General features: G+C 44.6%; 2 protein-coding genes across 2 annotated transcripts; one reads left to right on the forward strand and one right to left on the reverse strand.

Moving 5' to 3' along the window:
- The first annotated feature begins 5806 nt into the window (after positions 1–5806).
- Positions 5807–12948, forward strand: LOC123085031 (methionine--tRNA ligase, chloroplastic/mitochondrial). Its single transcript, XM_044506589.1, has 12 exons — positions 5807–6191; positions 6529–6672; positions 6769–6918; positions 7098–7265; positions 8337–8461; positions 8864–8957; positions 9704–9802; positions 10607–10787; positions 10897–11012; positions 11551–11706; positions 12110–12238; positions 12436–12948. The coding sequence occupies exons 1-12, from the start codon at positions 5916–5918 to the stop codon at positions 12598–12600; spliced, it is 1803 nt and encodes a 600-aa protein (XP_044362524.1). The 5' UTR covers positions 5807–5915; the 3' UTR covers positions 12601–12948.
- Positions 12949–13037: 89 nt separating this feature from the next.
- On the reverse strand, positions 13038–13984 carry LOC123085032 (putative cysteine proteinase inhibitor 7). Its single transcript, XM_044506590.1, has one exon. It carries the CDS (start codon positions 13717–13719, stop codon positions 13363–13365), a length of 357 nt encoding a protein of 118 aa, XP_044362525.1. The 5' UTR covers positions 13720–13984; the 3' UTR covers positions 13038–13362.
- Positions 13985–19247: the final 5263 nt, after the last annotated feature.

The raw sequence follows: 19247 nt of genomic DNA on the forward strand, positions 1-19247 counted from the left end.
TCGGCTGCTTTGGCCCTACAATGACGATGTTTTTCAGCGTCATTATCCTCCTTGGAGGCGAAGCCGAGGTCCATCCTATCCACCCCTGACCCCCTCCCGAACGGTCCAAAATCCGCGTGATTAGGCGGCGGCGACGCCATGCACGTCGTACCCCTCATGAGGGCGCCATCTGGGGAGGCTTTGGTGTTCAGGATAGGGATGTTCTGGAGGTGGGCTTTGGGTGGCAAGGGGTGGTGGCAGTGGTGCGGAGGTTCACAGGTCGAGTGATGTGTCATCTATCGCATGAAGACGACGAGTATCGGCAGCATGGTGCGGCTGGATCTTGACGACAAATGTGTCTGGATGGATGAGTGCGGGGCGGTGGCGCTGTTTGGCATCGTGATGGCGTTGACGGTAGGCCTAGAAAGGTCGATGCGCCAGTACCTGCTCCGAAGATGGATTGGTGGAAGATGGTGGCGATGACCCATGAGAGTGCGTCGGACCGGTTTGTGCCCCACGCTCGGGATGTGGTCAGGGGTAAATTTGCCGACCTCTTATTGATCTCCTCCCCAGGTTAGGTCTCTGATAAGCGTCTCCCATGCCTGGCGCTCCAATTGACGGTGCAAAATACCGTCATATCCCTCGGTAGGGTTCCTGACGAGGTTGGAAGTACAAGACGGAGCCCGCACACACAAGTTACCAAGGTTCGGCCCTCCAGAGAGTAATACCCTATGTCATGCTTCTTCTTGTTATTGATGATGATGATGAGATACCTCATGCGAGGGAATACAATAGGGAACTAGGCTGCCACTGGAAGTTGTTTATCTCTAAGATTAGATGCCTTGGGTGTTCCCTAACCTTCCCTTGTGTAGGTAGTGGAGCTTAGGGTTTACAGGGAGAAGTTGCGATCTAGGCCGCCGCCCTTCTTGGCTTGGAGAGCAAGACACCCAAAGGTCGGTTCTTATCCTTGCTGGGCCCCGCAGGCCCTGATCCGTCCTTTGGCTTTATCCAGCCGATGAGCCACCCCGGGCCATGGCTCCATCACTTAGTTGCCTTAGGATGTGTTTGGTTGCAGGGATATCCTCCAAGGGACAGGGATAGCCCTTCTATACGAGGGATGCCACCCGTTTGGATCCGAGGCGAGGGAGGACAGGGGCAACCAGATGCTTGGAATATTCGCCAAAAACGGGGCTGGGGTCAGCCGCGAAAACTGGCGGGTCGCGCCAGCCACCCCGCGCGTGCGTCGCTGCATTCACGCGCGAAACATTATTTTCGGGTATTGACCCCCACTCACCCCTCGCGAAACCCTCACTTTCCCCGTTCCTCGTCTCTCCCTTTTGTGAGCGGCGGCGGCAGCGACGGCGACGCATCTAGCAGAGGCCGGCGAGAGGTGAGTCCTTCTCTACTCTTTCCCTCTCCTCCCCTTTCCTTCTATCTCCCTACCTCCATCAATCGCATGTGCCGGCCGGCCGTTGCGGAGGGTGTGCACAGGGGCGACGCGGGCTAGATTTGAGGCGGCGGCGCGACTCGATCTGAATGAGGGCGGCGGCTGGGGGCTTGAGAAGGCGCGAGTGGCACCAGGAGGTCGCCCTTGCCCACCGTGGGGAGCCTGGCCATGGGGGGATCTCACCACCAGGGCGTGCTGGCAGAGGTGGAGAAGGATTCCCCAGCGAGCGGCTGCATATGCACGACTGCGTCCGCTAGGCTGCATCAGAGTGTGTGTGTTCTGATGTGTGTGCGCTTGATGCTTTGCTGCTGTAGGCTGATGCGTAGTGTTCATGTGTGCGTGTGCTAGAGTCTGCTCATGTGTGCGTGTGCTAGACTGATGTATATTATATGTTTTTTTGCCAGAACTGATGTACATTGTCTATTGTTGCAGGATATCTGAAGGTCACCGTGAGCACATCTAGCAGCACAACTTCAATCTGAGGTAAAACATACACTCCACCACCTACCTCCTATTTCTTTCTCTGAAATATTTGACACTAGAACAGAACGTCGATTTACCTATGAATAATTGGCTTCTTGTAGACAGATTTTGTGCTATTAAATTATTCTTGTTCACATGTTAAAGTGTCATTTCTAATTGCATTATAGATGGACAAAACAACAACAACAACAACAACAACAACAACAACAACAACAACAAAGCCTTTAGTCCCAAACAAGTTGGGGTAGGCTAGAGGTGAAACCCATAAGATCTCGCAACCAACTCATGGCTCTGGCACATGGATAGCAAGCTTCCACGCACCCCTGTCCATAGCTAGCTCTTTGTCGATACTCCAATCCTTCAGGTCTCTCTTAACGGACTCCTCCCATGTCAAAATCGGTCGACCCCGCCCTCTCTTGACATTCTCCGCACACTTTAGCCGTCCGCTATGCACTGGAGCTTCTGGAGGCCTGCGCTGAATATGCCCAAACCATCTCAAACGATGTTGGACAAGCTTCTCCTCAATTGGTGCTACCCCAACTCTATCTCGTATATCATCATTCCGGACTCGATCCTTCCTCGTGTGGCCACACATCCATCTCAACATACGCATCTCCGCCACACCTAACTGTTGAACATGTCGCCTTTTAGTCGGCCAACACTCCGCGCCATACAACATTGCGGGTCGAACCGCCGTCCTATAGAACTTGCCTTTTAGCTTTTGTGGCACTCTCTTGTCACAGAGAATGCCAGAAGCTTGGCGCCACTTCATCCATCCGGCTTTGATTCGATGGTTCACATCTTCATCAATACCCCCATCCTCCTGCAACATTGACCCCAAATACCGAAAGGTGTCCTTCCGAGGTACCACCTGGCCATCAAGGCTAACCTCCTCCTCCTCACAGCTAGTAGTACTGAAACCGCACATCATGTACTCGGTTTTAGTTCTACTAAGCCTAAACCCTTTCGATTCCAAGGTTTGTCTCCATAACTCTAACTTCCTATTTACCCCCGTCCGACTATCGTCAACTAGCACCACATCATCCGCAAAGAGCATACACCATGGGATATCTCCTTGTATACCCCTTGTGACCTCATCCATCACCAAAGATCTTAATTTACGCGGCTGCGGCCCAATGGTTTATCAACATGATAGCATTGGTTGTTCAATCCAGAAAAAGAAAAGGAAGAGAAGCAATTACGTATGCCCCAATTGATGAGAGAGATAGGATGAGAAGAGAGTATTTTGACAACAAAATATGGAAGAATGACACAATTTGTGTGAACATGCTTAGGCTTGGAAGAGAACCTTTCTTTAGGTTTTGTCAACTCTTTAGGGATCGCAACTTGCTAAAGGACACAATACACTTGACTATTGAGCAACAAGTAGTGATGTTCTTGCACACCGTTGGGCACAACATTAGAAATATGGTAATTGGCGCCAATTTTGGTAGATCCGGTGAAGTCGTGAGCCGTTACTTCAAAACGGTACTCCATGCCATTGGTGAGCTTCGAGATGACCTTATTAGGAAGCCTTCATTGGAGACCCAAACCAAAATAGAAGGAAACTACCGGTGGGATCCATACTTTAAGGTATGAGACCAAGTGACAACTATATTTTGTCATTGTAGGCATGAATTTGTTTAGATCCTAATATTTGGGCTTTTGTTTTCACCAAATAGGATTGTATTGGAGCTATTGATGGTACACATGTGCGAGCCTCAGTTACACCGGATATGGAGCCTCAGTTACACATGTGTTTCTCTGTGTCCAAACACTGGCTGAAATTACCTATATTTGCTGGAAATCGTTTCTTCATGCCCAAACAATTGTTGTACATCTTTCTTTATGTCCAAACATTTGATGTACATCTTTCTTTTATGCTGATATAATTTTTGGAATGTTACTTTATGACCAAACACTTGCTGGAATTGTTTCTTTATGTCCAAACACTTGTTGTACATCTTTCTTTTATGCTCAAATACTTGCCAGAATTATTTCTATATGCTAAAATACTTGCTGAATGTTTCTTTATGTCAAAATACTTACTGAAATTACTTATTTTGGTTCTACAAGGCTCACCCAGAGGATGAACAATACCTTAACAAGACTATTACTCATTATAAGGAGATGGTGAATATAGCTGGAGGGAGCATGGCTACAGGGCAATATGCAAAAGGCTCAAGTGACCCTCTTGCTACAGAAGTGGTAAATCTTGAAGAAGAGACAACCAAGAAACCCACTGCCCGAAATGAGGAGGTTGCGCAATCAACCAATGTAGGTTCATCTGGTCCCAAACCAAAGAAAGCCAAACCAAATCCTTGTGCAGAAGACAAGTTGCACGCAACCATACTAGCATCTAGTGAAAGAATTGCTATTGCGATAGAGAAGAGTACTAGCAGCGAGAACAATGCCATAGATGGTCTTTGGGAGAGCATGAAAGTACTTCCTGGTTTCAGTTTGGATCACCTTGCTCATTACTATGCATATTTGGTTGACAATCCTCGTGTTGCTATGGCATTCAAGGTGTTAGAAGAGGATCAAAGGAAGGTTTGGGTTTCTAGGTATGTCAAGAGTACCTTCCCTGAAGCATAAGGATGGTGAGTGCATATGTGGTGAACTGGTGATTGACTTGTACTTTTGATGCAACCAAAACATGAACTATGAGTTGTATTGATTAACTCTTTTGATGCAACCGGACAATTACTATGGTTGTATAACTATTAGGTTCTAGTAGTACTCCATGGAATGTTGAACTATGAGTTCTATGCACCCGAGTTCTATATATATGAAATGTTGAATTATTATATGTGATGAAGTTCAAAGTTTGCTCTACTGTTTTGTTTTGGCTGTTGTGAAATAGTATAAAATTTCGAAATTATGACTGTACGCAACATATTTTCCTTCCTTTCATTGAAAAAGTACAAATTATGAGGGTAATCTCATCATCTCAAGTCAAAAAGGTTACCACAATCCTTATTCTTTGATTATCCCTCGAACCAAACACTACAATGGCTATCCCCAACCATGTTTCATCCTTCCATCCAAACAAAACATGGGATAACCTCACCCTTCCAACCAAACAGAAAAAGGGCTATCCCTAGCCAGCTGGTTGGGGATGCCCTCGGCCACCCTAATCTGTCCCTCAAACCAAACACATCCTTAGAAAAACTGCAAATGAATTCAAAAGGTTGGATTAAACATAAAATCCTCTAAACAACAAAGTGCAAGCAAGTTCTTACAAGCTGCATTTATACAAATCGAGGAACCCCAAATAATTATTTATTTTAAAAGTACAAACATGAAGGGCCTATTTGATTCATAATAATTATAAGAAACAAGAATATGTAAGAAGTGGAGGATTAGAGTGTCATCTCAACTTGAATCTTATAGAATTAAAAATCTATAGGAATTTGGATGAATGATAGCACAGGGAAAATAAACAATTCTACAAAGAGTTTTTGTGGATGATTCTTTTTTTTCCCAAAATACTCCCACCGTTTCAAAATAATTAAAGTTCTATGATTTTTTAGAGTCATTTTTTTAGTTTGACCAAGTCTACAGAAAATCCACAAAGATCTACAATATCAAATATATTTCATAATAAATCTAATGAAGTGATTTAGATTTTGTAGATATTAATATATTTTTTGTAGACATAGTCAAACTTAATGAAGTTTGGCTTTGAACAATCCTAGAACTTCAATTATTTTGAAACGGAGAGAGTAGAGTGTAGAAAATGTAAGATTTTTTTAGGATTTTAATTCTAGAAATCAAACGACCAATGTAAGAAAGACTTCTAAGGATCCAAATCCTTTAAAAATCCTGTGGAATTGCTTTGAATCAAAGGAGCATAAAGAAATCCACTGAAATTCATTTGGATTAGGGTGGCTGCATCCCATTCCCATCGCCATCGTCCCCCACCTCAAACATCTGCTCTCTCTGCCTCACGAACGCGACCCAAAACCCCTCCCTAACCCACTCCGCCTCTCCCCTCTCCTCCGCCATGGCCGCTGGGCGGGCCTTCTTCTGCGCCCCCTCCTCCATCGGAGCCACCGCCCGTCGGCTAGCCTTCGCCTCACCCCCGGCCCGCCCCCTCGCCTCCGCGCCCCACCGACGCGTCCGCGGCCGCTGCTGCGCCTCAATCTCCTCGTCCTCAGATGCCTCCGCGCCCGCGCCGCCACCCTATGTGCTCACCACGCCGCTCTACTACGTCAACGCACCGCCGCACATGGGCAGCGCATACACGACCATCGCCGCCGACGCCGTCGCCCGCTTCCAGGCAAGCCTTCACACTACTTTTACAAGTCCGTGTCAGGAATTTGAGTACATTACTCGAGATCCACCTGCTGGCAGCCATGTTTGGATACGCAACCCGTATGAAATATTAATAATGGCTGGTGCGCTTCAGTGCTCTCTAGTTAAGTGGTGAATATGCCAGTGCATATATATACCGCGGGAATGCAGATGCACAGACTTCGATATCTTTGTGTGTTGGCAGTGCAAATATTTCCAGTTTGATGATTTGTTTGTTAGACTAGTTGAGCTACTGGGAGCATTGTGTACCTTTTGCTGCCCGACTCCTCAAGAATTTGTTCATGGTGCTTATCTGGTTGCAGAGATTGCTAGAGAAGAGGGTTATATTCATTACTGGGACAGATGAACATGGTGAAAAAATTGCCACCTCTGCAGAGGCCAGTGGTAGAAACCCCAAGGAGCACTGTGATATAATTTCAAATTCATACAAGATGCTTTGGGCTGATGTATGTCACAACACAAAGTATTTTCAGTCTACCATTTCACAATATGTCATAAATCTGGAGCTCACATTTCTCTTCCAACTTTGTTTTTGCTTGCAGCTAGACATCGAATATGACAAGTTTATTCGCACAACTGATCCTAAGCACGAGGCTGTTGTTAATGACTTCTATTCTAGAGTTCTAAGCAGTGGTGACATATATAGAGCTGATTACGAAGGGCTTTACTGTGTCAGCTGTGAGGAGTACAAGGCAAGCTTCTTTGTACCTTCTCATATAGAAGCACTAGTACATTTTTTAGGTAAATGTATTTATACATGTATGAATGGATAATTATAACAAGTGTCATGTGCATCTATGTAGATTATCTCTACAGTTCTGTATTGCTAAATTTACCAAATAATAATGTCTATTTTGTTGATTGCACACAGGATGAAAAGGAGTTGGCGGAAAATAATTGCTGCCCTGTGCATCTGAAGCCTTGTGTACCTAGAAAGGAAGATAACTATTTCTTTGCCTTGTCAAAATATCAGCATAAATTAGAAGAGCTGCTGACAAGAAATCCCAATTTTGTAAGGCCATCACATCGTTTGCACGAGGTGAGTCGTTATCCTCTATAATGTTTTGCTCAATCTGATGTGTGTTTATCGAGTTACTGCTAAAAATCGCGGTGGAAAAGTGTAGAACTATTTGCTTATTAAATGGAGATTCTAATTATATTGATTTAACTACTGACAGATTAAAAAAATGCATCATGTCAGCATATGTATTATTGAAGATTTGGCACGATTTTCTTAAATATATCTGTGCAGTCAAATATGTGAAAAACTATGTGGATTTTGTTGGGTTGTCGCATTCCTTCTTGCCAAGAAGTGCCGTTGGCATGTTGAACAAACATCATCACAATACATTTCCTTTCTGGCAACCTGTCAAATGGTCACTTAGATATCGTCCTAATACCTAACTAGCTTAAAGATTAGAACCTAGATGTCATTGTTTATCAGTTTTGAAAAAGAAAGCTTCCAAAGGCTGCTGTGTATATATGGTAAACGTTAAAATAGTCGATAGACAGTGAAGAGTGTCTTCAAACCACAGTGGTTCTCATGTAATTCCTAGCTTTTACAGCAGCATCATGTCAGGGTTTAGCGGCTTACAGTGCAAGTTTGGTGTTGGGGAGTCATGGTTGTTCAATCCAATCCTGGACCTCGTCACCTGATGTAGTTGCTGGCAATCTCCCCTGCCCATCTTCGTAATCGAATTGCGGTGTTTTGGCTAAAAAGCTTACTGAGCACTTGAAGCCTGGCCATTACATGTTTATTTTCCTTGCGCTGGCAAGATGGGATCTCAACTATGACATCTCAAAGTACATGTGTGCATCGGCGCATGCCTACACATTGACTGACCATAATGCACTTTATTAAGTAACCTCTATTCTTCTCACAGTAACACACCTTGATTTTGTGTACAGTGATAGGATAATATAATTTTTCTTCTTATATAAGTGTCCAAGATTAATAATTTCATACTCTGCTTCATGTTTTAGCTTTCAGTAAAAATATAACCCTTGACGCTTCATTAATTGCCAATCTTTCAGCTCACATGTGTTTATTTTCATGGTTTTAGGATGCCCTTGTTTCTTTGTTATTTTACTAATTAAGACACAGCTGTAGGTCGAAGGCTGGATTAAAGGTGGATTGAGAGACTTTTCTATTTCTCGTGCATCTGTCGAGTGGGGTATTCCAGTGCCAAATGACACCAAACAAACAATATACGTGTGGTTTGATGCCTTATTAGGGTATGTTTCATTCCTGCTGCTTGGCATTTTAATAAGCATGAACAGTTTGCGTATTCTTACTCAAATTCTACTGGATAGATATGGCTGTATGCGGCGTGTTGTCTGATATCAGTGTCCTCTGTTTAATCCTACCATGCAAGTATAGAATACACTCAACTTAATTGATTTATATTCATGTTTGGCAATGACAATTCTTAGATAAATTGTTCTTTTGTTTACTCGAAACTGTGAACTTTCTATGCAAAAGCAAAAGATGCTCCAGTCTCTTAGTCCATGCATGTTATATATGTGCAGTTAACTTCTTGAAATCTTGAAATGAGGCTAGAGTACGTAATCTTATGTAGCATTGCCTATTACTTTGTTTCGTACTGGTTGTTCATTTCTGTATGTTTGTCTCTTTAGTTATCTTTCAGCATCCCTAGATGATGGGGAGCAGGCAAGTTTACAGCAAGCTGTTGATCGGGGTTGGCCTGCATCTGTACACCTGATAGGAAAGGTCGGTTTTGGGCAAATAATTTTTGCAGCTTCTTCAAACATGTTTTTTTGTTTCAACTTATAGCAAAACACCATATTGATTGATTTCTTCTTATCGTCATAAGGAGCTCTCATTTTGATGTGAACTTAGATAGTATCACTTTTTTTTAGTGCTGCTAAGAGAAAGTGCTGAAATATGACATTTATCAAATGAATAAACAAACATAAACTCCTTTATGCTGATCTATATAGTAACCAGCTAACATCACATAGCCACTCAGTTTTCCATATGGCGAAACTCGGGGACAAGTTTCACTCCTTCCAGTTCTCAAGATTAGATCCTATTTCCTTTAAACTTATTTCGATAGGGCCCTTGTGCCTCAGCTGCAGTTACTTGCACTAATAAAAATATCATGTGTCATGCTGGGTTTGTTGACTTGGCACTGGTAGGTCACAGTTGAAACAATTTTGACAGATGCATCCCCTAATTCCCAAAAGTGAGAGACGTGTGACAGCTAAGAAATAGAAAGAACAATACATCTCTTCTCATATGTTAAATCTGATGTATTTTATTATGTTTCATAATACCTGGAGATGCCAACGTCATAAAATGTACTGTTAATCTACTGCTTCCAGTACAATTTACTTGGAGCTGGTCACTGTAGATATTGACATTTTTTGTCCCATTTAAAAGCAATAATATTGGATAAACTTCTTTGTTTTGTATGTTCATTCAGTTTGTGACGATCTCTTGTACATGTACCTCAGGACATATTGCGGTTTCATGCAATTTATTGGCCAGCAATGTTAATGTCAGCAGGGATAAGCGTTCCTGATGCAGTTTTTGGCCACGGATTCTTGACAAAGGTGACCTCACATATTTCCAATGTTCTTGTTTCCACATCAACTGACAGTGATATAACACCATACAGTACATACTATTTTGAGCATGTCTATGTGACCATCGTATTTGATGAGGCCTTTTCCTGCAACTACATGTGCATTTCCCATCTAGACATTTGGACATCGGTTGCATACTTCCACTCAGTATCATCTCTACCTTACAATACATCACGTTTTACCATATGTATGATTTTAATCTAACTTGTATAATGGTACTGCACATGGCACAAGTTAGCACACCTATATTAGTGTATATATGTATTAGCATTCGTCCTTTTACCTGTTGGTATTTCACATGTTCTATAGTTGTGGCTTTGTAGCTCATAGATAATTCTGTATTTTTGGCCACCTTCTTCCTCGATTTTTCAAGTTTACAACCCTCTACTATGTGTGTACGTCAAATTGTAAGAACTCATGTTCTCCTTTTTATGTGAAATAAATGTTTGTCTTCTCCCTCCTTTTGTAACATTTGTCCATTTTTCTGGGAAATTCTATTTCACAATAGTTTTTTCATTGCTGCAGGACAGGTTGAGTAGGAGTAGTCTTTAATTTTATAGGGATGCGTATGGTCCAATGGCATTAACTATTATAAATTTTGCTCCTCATTGGTGCGCATGGTTGTCTTGGACAGATATTGTGAAACACAGCAACTGCTTTGCAGTTGTGTCTTTGAGTGACAAATATGAATTCTATTTGGGCTCCCAGCCACTTTTATCTCATTAAATCACTTTTATTTCATGCAGCTGCTTTTTATTTTGCAAATTTTAGGATGGCATGAAGATGGGAAAATCACTAGGCAACACACTTGAACCAAAGGATCTGGTAGGCAGATTTGGAGCGGATGCTGTTAGGTACTTCTTCTTGCGGGAAGTAGAATTTGGCAATGACGGGGACTATTCAGAAGAACGTTTTATCAATACAGTCAATGCACATCTTGCTAACACAATTGGTATTTTTGCGTGCTAAAACTTTTATTCATTTATTTTCGGTTTATGCTTTAGTTGGTATTAACTGTCCGTCTTAAGTGGTTAGTGATGATACTGTTCTCATCTGAACAGGAAACCTTCTCAATCGAACACTTGGTCTCCTAAAAAAGAACTGCAATTCCACCTTAGCTTTTGATTCAATTGCTGCTGCAGATGGCAATTCATTCAAGAATAATGTTGAAAACTTGGTAAGTTGGTCTCTTTGGCATCTTCGGAACTGATGACAAACCATTGATCTGTCATTGCATTACTTCTGATGGGGTGTAGGTTGTCTGAATTGGCTTTATAAAGTGAACATCTTTATGAGGGAAATCGTTTCCAATTTTGCATTACAAAAGCTTGAAACCCTTTATATGTAATGATTGCTCCTTGTTTGGTGCTCCTTTTAAGTTCTGTTTCTTGGCGTACAGAAAGTAAAGACATCCAGCATAATGATCCTAGCTGAACTGTTTTATTATTTCTCTTCTTGGAGCTATAGATAATGGATATGATGTTTGCTGAATTGACATGTGACAATGAGCAACAAGCGCTTCAGACACTGTCAGCACGTGTTGTCCATTATGAATTGGTTCCACTTGATATTTCAAACACATGTTGCATTTGGATATTTCCGATCATCACCTGCTATTCATCTGCCTAATAAAAAGATTCTTTTAACACATGTTTGCATGTACTGCACTTCTGTTGTATCTGTTGGTGTTACAGTGATATAAATTGTTTATACAGGTCGACAAGGCGAAGGGCCATTACGAAAATCTTTCGTTGACATCAGCATGTGAAACTGTTCTAGAAATTGGTAACTTGGGAAACTTGTACATTGACGAGCAAGCACCATGGTCTTGTTTCAAGCAAGGGGGCGAGATTGCAGAAAAGGCTGCAAAGGTAAACACTTGAAAGTTGAAACTATATCTATTTCTCTTCCTTTTGGGCTTGCCGTGTTTGTTTCAGATTTTACTTGCCAAAATTTAATGCTGACAAAGTCAAACTGCATGATGCATTAGTTGCTTCTTTTCATGTTTGTAAAAGAAACCCACTTTCAAACAAAAGAGCACTCTTTGAGCTTCAAAATTCTTTATGTTCTGTACATTTGAGTACCTAATTCCGATGTCACAGCAACTCTGTTGTTGTGGCTGTAATAATGAAACTATAGCATGGCTTTAGTTGTTCTGATGAATTGTTGAGATGATTCTTGGGTGGCTAGTTTGAGTTATTTATTTGATGTTATTATTTTATTTTGTTTGTGATATTTGCCTTATTCATTTTTTTTTGTCTGCACTTCACACAGGATCTCGTCATTATTCTAGAGACAATGAGAATAATTGCAATAGCATTGTCTCCAATCACTCCAAGCCTTTCGTTGAGGATTTATACACAGCTTGGTTTCACAGAAGACCAGTTTCGTACATCGAGATGGGTATGTTCTTGTATGTCCAGGGATATGCTATTTAGGTCTAAACCAATTCTGCAAAGTATTTTACAGCCATTGTCTAGTGTGTATATGAACTAACACCCTCAGAGAACACAATCTTCAAACTATAAATAGCAGATATGCAATATAAAAAATTTCCAGTGGCGCGACATGCTTACAACCCTGTGCTAACTGCCCTGCAGGATGATACCAAATGGGGAGCCCTTAAAGCAGGCCAGGCAATGATGGAGCCGAAGCCAATTTTTGCGAAAATAGAAACCGAAATCGAAGAGAAAGATCAAGCAAGTCCAAAGGAGGGGAAGGGCGGGAAGAAGAAAGCACGTAGCAAAGGGCTCGTGGAGGCATGAGTTAAGCTTGTGACTTTGTGAGTACTGACTGGATGGCTCCTCAACTGTAGAACCCAGATGCCTGTTCTGCAAAACCATCTCAGATCTGATGGTGTAGATAGCATAAAAGCTTTGGTGGCAAAGAAGGCTTTGACATTTTGTAGAGAGAACTGAACTTAGCAATTCTGTTCTCTCAGGTTTTGAAACTCAAAATTGTACTCCCTACGTTCCAAAATAGATAACCCAACTTTGTATTAAGGTAATACAAAGTTAAGTCATCTATTTTGAAACGGAGCGAGTACTACATTGAGATGGCAAAATTGGTGCACCCCTCGTTTGAAAATGTAGTACTCCCTCCGTTCTCAAATAGAAGTCTTTTTGGTGATTCCAACAAATGACTACATACAGAGCAAAATGAGTGAATCTACACTTTAAAATATGTCTACATACATCCGTATGTTATAGTCCATTTAAAATGTCTAAAAAGACTACTCCCTTCGTATAAGTGATTCGACTTTGTACTAATTTTGTATTAAAGCTAGTACAAAGTCGAGTCACTTATTTTGGGATGGAGAGAGTATTTAGGAACGGAGGGAGTATAAGGCATCCACATTTTCCACCAGTTAGCTTAATTTTTTTTCTAGAATACGCACGGGGGTGACATTTAGATTATGTGAGTCAAAGGTAATGCAGTTGGATCTGTAACTTGTTGATGCCTCAGGAATATTGCTTGTGAGCTGTGACGATGTCCATCAATCAAGAATTACAAATACACCAAAAGGCCTACGCCTCTTGGGCGACCGGGGCGAAGGAGATGAGCTTGCGCCTTTTGTTGGCTGCCGCCTCGTACACCTCCACCTTGTACGCGTCCTTCTTGCCGGCGCCGTTCAGCGCCTCGACGACGAGCCGGTAGTTGAAGCCCGACACCACCTGCACCGTGCCCAGCACCACCTTGATGAACCTGAGCCGGCCGCCCGCCTGCTTCACGTGCTCCGCCACCGCCCAACGGCCGAGCCCCTGGATCTTCGGGTCGTTGATGTTACCGATGTGTTCCCACCCGCCGGGCATCGCCGTGGCGGGCATGGCGACGGCGTAGATGATGGCGGCCACCACGATGACGAGGGCGATGCTGGTCCTCATGGCTGCTGGTTTGTGGTGTGCTGGCTTTGGATCTATCAGTGAGGTTTGGAAGCTTGAGAGCGGTCAGATACTCAGATCAGTCGAGGATCACTGACATGTGAACCGGGGGCGTTTAAATAGAAGCGCCGAGACATGGTCGAATAGATAGACGGAGATAACTGAATGCATGTCATATACACCATATATCTATCTAATTGTATCTAGAAGTAGCAATTAATGTGGTCGATCCCTTGATGCATACCGATACATTCTTGATGCATGCCTAAGGCTGGCTATAATGGGTAATATCATAAGTTACAAGTTAGTATCATGCATGTGATACTAGTGTATAATACTATCTCTGTAATATATAGCAATATAGATTAATACTTCCTCCATCCGGTGAAGACTGTACATTTAATTTTTTTAGGATAAATTATGGAGTTAAGTAAAAAATGTATTGGAGAGATGCAAACCACCATCTTTCTCCTCTTTAATTACCCAACCTCCAATGGGCTAAGTGCATGTAGAAATTAAGAAGACCATGTGTAGATTGTTATTGGTCTTCATTACCGTGTGATGGGAGAGAAGTATTTTTTCCTACTTTAAAGTGCATTGAAAAGATAGAAGTACATTTTTTTGTGGACAAATTTTGAAGCTAGATGTACACTCTTCACCGGACGAAGGAGTATCTCAGATGATCCTATTTATTGACATGCAAGACACATACTAGTATAATATTTATTATGATATGGTATCATAATACAATAATCAATTCTATTTTTTCACTTAATTCTATGTCATTTCATCAAAATTTCCTAGCTGATATGTATGATACTAACTATGGCATCCCCATTACGGTTAGCCTAAGGTGGTACCAATGCTTCCTTAGAAAAAAAAGGCGTCCATTAATTGGTTCCATATCAATATCTGATACTGATTTAAATGTTTGCTTATAGAAACATCCATCAATTGATTCCACGATGGATCTAATGATATTAATTTGCTGTTATGAATGCTGACATATTTTTTCTATAAACTTGATCAAACTTAGAAAATTTAACAAAATTTACGCGAAGTAAAAATAAATAAAGGGAGTATTAGTAAAGTAGACGCAAGACACTGAGACCAAAATATCTACAAGTACAATATACGAAACAGATATCATGGATATACATGTACGATTAAGTCATTATTCGTCCACAACAATGCAATCAAGAGGGGATAACACACACTCATGCCGACATCACCAAATCCAAGTAACAATGGCGAGGAGACATATTTTCACGGTTCAACACTTATGAAAGTGTGTCATTGCAGGGTCCGGCCAGTAATGGTGTGACGCTCCCGATTTAATCGTACACTAATCATGCACGCAAATGTGTACGATCAAGATCAGGGACTCACGGGAAGATATCACAACACAACTCTAAACATAAATAAGTCATACAAGCATCATAATACAAGCCAGGGGCCTCGAGGGCTCGAATAAAAGTGCTCGATCATAGACGAGTCAGCGGAAGCAACAATATCTGAGTACAGACATAAGTTAAACAAGTTTGCCTTAAGAAGGCTAGCACAAACTGGGATACAGATCGAAAGAGGCGCAGGCCTCCTGCCTGGGATCCTCCTAACTACTCCAGGTCGTCGTCAGCGGGCAGCACGTAGTAGTAGGCACCTCCGGTGTAGTAGGGGTCGTCGTCGACGGTGGCGTCTGGCTCCTGGACTCCAGCATCTGGTTGCGACAACCAGGAAGAAAGGAAAGGGGAAAAGGGGGGAGAAAGCAACCGTGAGTACTCATCCAAAGTACTCGCAAGCAAGGAACTACACTACATATGCATGGGTATATGTGTAAAGGGCCATATCAGTGGACTGAACTGCAGAATGCCAGAATAAGAGGGGGATAGCTAGTCTTATCGAAGACTACGCTTCTGGTCACCTTCGTCTTGCAACAGGCAGAAGAGGGTAGGTCGAAGTCCTCCAAGTAGCATCTCCAAGTAACATCTCATAGCATAATCCTACCCGGCGATCCCCTCCTCATAACCCTGAGGTAGAGCGACCACCGGTTGTATCTGGCACTTGGAAGGGTGTGTTTTATTAAGTATCCGGTTCTAGTTGTCATAAGGTCAAGGTACAACTCCAAGTCGTCCTGTTACCGAAGATCACGGCTATTCGAATAGATTAACTTCCCTGCAGGGGTGCACCACATAACCCAACACGCTCGATCCCATTTGGCCGGACACACTTTCCTGGGTCATGCCCGGCCTCGGAAGATCAACACGTCGCAGCCCCACCTAGGCAAAACAGAGAGGCCAGCACGCCGGTCTAAACCTAAGCGCACAGGGGTCTGGGCCCATCGCCCATAGCACACCTGCACGTTGCGAGGGCGGCCGAAAGCAGACCTAGCCTAGTGGCGTTCCAGTCCAATTCGGCGCGCGCCGCTCCGTGCTGACGTCTGAAGTGCTTCGGCTGATACCACGACGCCGGGATACCCATAACTACTCCCGCGTAGATGGTTAGTGCGTATAGGCTCGTAGCCGACTCAGATCAAATACCAAGATCTCGTTAAGCGTATTAAGTATCCGCGAACGCCGAACAGGGCCAGGCCCACCTGTCTCCTAGGTGGCCTCAACCTGCCCTGTCGCTCCGCCACAAAGTAACAGTCGAGGGCCGTCGGGAACCCAGGCCCACCTCTACCGGGATGGAGCCACCTGTCCTTTCAGCCCCCTTATCCGAATCACTTGCGGGTACTCAACGAGCTGACCCGACTTTAGTCACCATCTGTATAGTAGGTATGTATGTATAGTATATACCCGTGATCACCTCCCGAGTGATCACGGCCCAATAGTATAGCAAGGCAGACTGACAAGAATGTAGGGCCAATGATGATAAACTAGCATCCTATACTAAGCATTTAGGATTGCGGGTAAGGTATCAATGACTGTAGCAGCAATGACATGCTATGCATCAGAATAGGATTAACAGAAAGCAGTAACATGCTACACTACTCTAATGCAAGCAGTATAGAATAGAATAGGCGATATATGGTGATCAAGGGGGGGGGGCTTGCCTGGTTGCTCTGGCAAGAGAGAGGGGTCGTCAACTCCGTAGTCGAACTGGGCAGCAGCAGCGTCGGTCTCGTAGTCTACCGGAGAGAAGAGGGGGAAGAAACAATGAATACCAAGTAAACAGATGCATATCGATGCATGACATGTCAAGAAGCGATGCTAGGCGTGCCCTAACGTGGTATGAGGTGGTACCGGTGAAGGGGGGAAAACATCCGGGAAAGTATTCCCGGTGTTTCGTGTTTTCGGGCAGAGGAGCCGGAGGGGGAAAGTTGCGGGTTCGATAGGTTAGGGGGGTGTGGCGGACGAACGGACTGCGTATCCGAATTCGTCTCGTCGTTCTGAGCAACTTTCATGTTGAAAATATTTTAATCCGAGTTACTGATTAAAAGATATGATTTTTTTAAAGATTTTATTAATTTCTGGAATTTAATTAATTATTTAATTAATTCGAAAAATGGATTTATGACGTCAGCATGATGTCATGCTGACGTCAGCAGTCAACAGAGTTGACTAAGTCAAACTTACGTATGATTTTCTAAAGATTTTATTAATTTCTGAAATTTAATTATTTATTTAATTAATTCGAAAAATGTATTAATGACGTCAGCATGATGTCATGCTGACGTCAGCAGTCAACAGGGGTTGACTGAGTCAACCCTGACATGTGGGTCCCGTTCGTCATACTCTATTAACTTAATTAGCCTAATCAAAGTTAATTAACCTTAGTTAATTAGGTTAACTAGTGGTTAGGGTTAATTAAACAGAATTAATTAGATTAATTAAATACTTAATTAACTAATTAGTTAATTAGTTTTAATTCATTTTCATTTTATTTTTATTTTTGTTTTAATAAAAACCGTTCCTTTTAGGGGGGTGGGGCCCCCATGTCATTGGCCCAGGGCCAAACGGGTTCGGTGGGTTCGGGCGCTGGAGCGGACAACCGGCCAGGGCGACAGGGAGCCCGTAGCCTGCCCGGGGCGGGGCGTGGCCGTGGCCACGGCGGGGTTGCCGCAGCGGGGCACCAGGAGCACCGGGGAGGCGTGGCCGTGGGCGCGGCGAGGGCGGTCGGCGCAGGCCACCGGGGCACAGTGGGGCGCCGACCAACGGTCGCCGGCGCAAGGTCGAGGCAAGGCACGGCCAAGAGGGAACGGGGCCGCAACCGGGGCTAGCGGCGCCCAAGACGGAGGGTCGAGCGGTCCGGTGACCGGGAGGGGGGGAACGAGGGCGAGGTTCGGGTCGCCGGAGACGGAGCTCCGGCGACGACGCCGTTCGAGAAGAGGAGAGGATAGGGACCCGGGGGTTCGGTGGCCGGGAGGGGGGAACGAGGGCGCCGTTCGGCGAGGGGGGAAGGAAAGGGCACGGGGGGGGGGGGGGGAAGGCGGCGTGGCCGCGGGTGGCCGGAGCCGGGGCGGAGCCGGCGACGGGGCTCCGGGCGCGGCGTCGTTCGGGAGGGGGGAGAGAGGGGAACGACGGAGGGGGAGGGGGCGAGCTCACATCGGGGCGCGCCGGGTCTATGCGAGCGGGCTCGGTGGAGGGCGGTGACGACCGGCGAGGAGGCGGGCGGGGGCGAGCTCGCCGGCGTCGGGGAGGCGGAGGGGGTCGGGATCGACCCGCGGCGGCGGTTGCTCGTGCTTGGGGGCGACGGAGGGGAGGAGGGGACCCCGGACGATGGAGAGGAGGATGAGGGGGGGGGGGGGGTCCGGGCGGCGGTGGGGCGGCGGGGGCCACCGGCGAGGTGGGGGGGGGCGACGGGGGTCTCGCCCCGATCTGGATCGGGCGAGGGAGCAGGGGAGCGTGGGTCGGGGCGCGTGGGGGGGAAGTGTGGGGCGGCTAGGGTTTGCCGCGGGGGGTGAGGGGATAAGCGACCGGCGCTGGGCCGGGCCAGGGGGGGGAATGGGCCAGGGGGGAGGGGCCAAGTGGGGAGGGGGAATGGGCCAGGGGGAATGGGCCAGGGGTTTTCCCTTCCCCCCCTTTTTTTGTCTTTCCTTTTTCTTTTATTATTTCTCTTTTCTGTTTTTAGTTTACTTAAAATGCCAAAGCATTTTACCAAAATTAGTGCACCCCACCATAATTAGGTTAGCTATTTTAGACAACCCCCGAACATTTTTAGTCTTTGTTTTGAAACCTTTTATCTTTGCTTTTGTTTTGATTTTGAATTCGAACCGGTTTCGAACTAACGCGAGTTTATCCACAGTAACCGAGGTGACGTGGCAACATTAGTGGGGATTACTGTAGCATAATTACCCGGGCGTCACAATTCTCCTCCACTACAAGAAATCTCGTCCCGAGATTTAAGCGGTGGAGTAAGGGGCGAAGGTGTTGGTAGCGAAAAACCTAACGAGTCTCCTCGGTCTTGGCTGCCCTTTCGAAGAGGTTGATCCCTTTCGTTGAAGTCTTCATTTCACTACTTCAAGTCACCATGATCAATTTGTCATCCTTTCTTCGGGATCTCCATCGTACTTACGAATAGGTAAGGGGCAG

The sequence above is a fragment of the Triticum aestivum genome, chromosome 4A, assembly GCF_018294505.1.
Source record: "Triticum aestivum cultivar Chinese Spring chromosome 4A, IWGSC CS RefSeq v2.1, whole genome shotgun sequence".
Taxonomy (NCBI): domain Eukaryota; kingdom Viridiplantae; phylum Streptophyta; class Magnoliopsida; order Poales; family Poaceae; genus Triticum; species Triticum aestivum.

Coding starts and splice junctions, on each gene's coding strand:
- LOC123085031 (XM_044506589.1), top strand. CDS start 5,916: ATGGCCGCTGGGCGGGCCTTCTTCTGCGCCCCCTCCTCCATCGGAGCC. Junction 6,919..7,097: donor TCAGCTGTGAGGAGTACAAG/GCAAGCTTCTTT, acceptor GATTGCACACAG/GATGAAAAGGAGTTGGCGGA. Junction 8,462..8,863: donor TGGTTTGATGCCTTATTAGG/GTATGTTTCATT, acceptor TTGTCTCTTTAG/TTATCTTTCAGCATCCCTAG.
- LOC123085032 (XM_044506590.1), bottom strand. CDS start 13,719: ATGAGGACCAGCATCGCCCTCGTCATCGTGGTGGCCGCCATCATCTAC.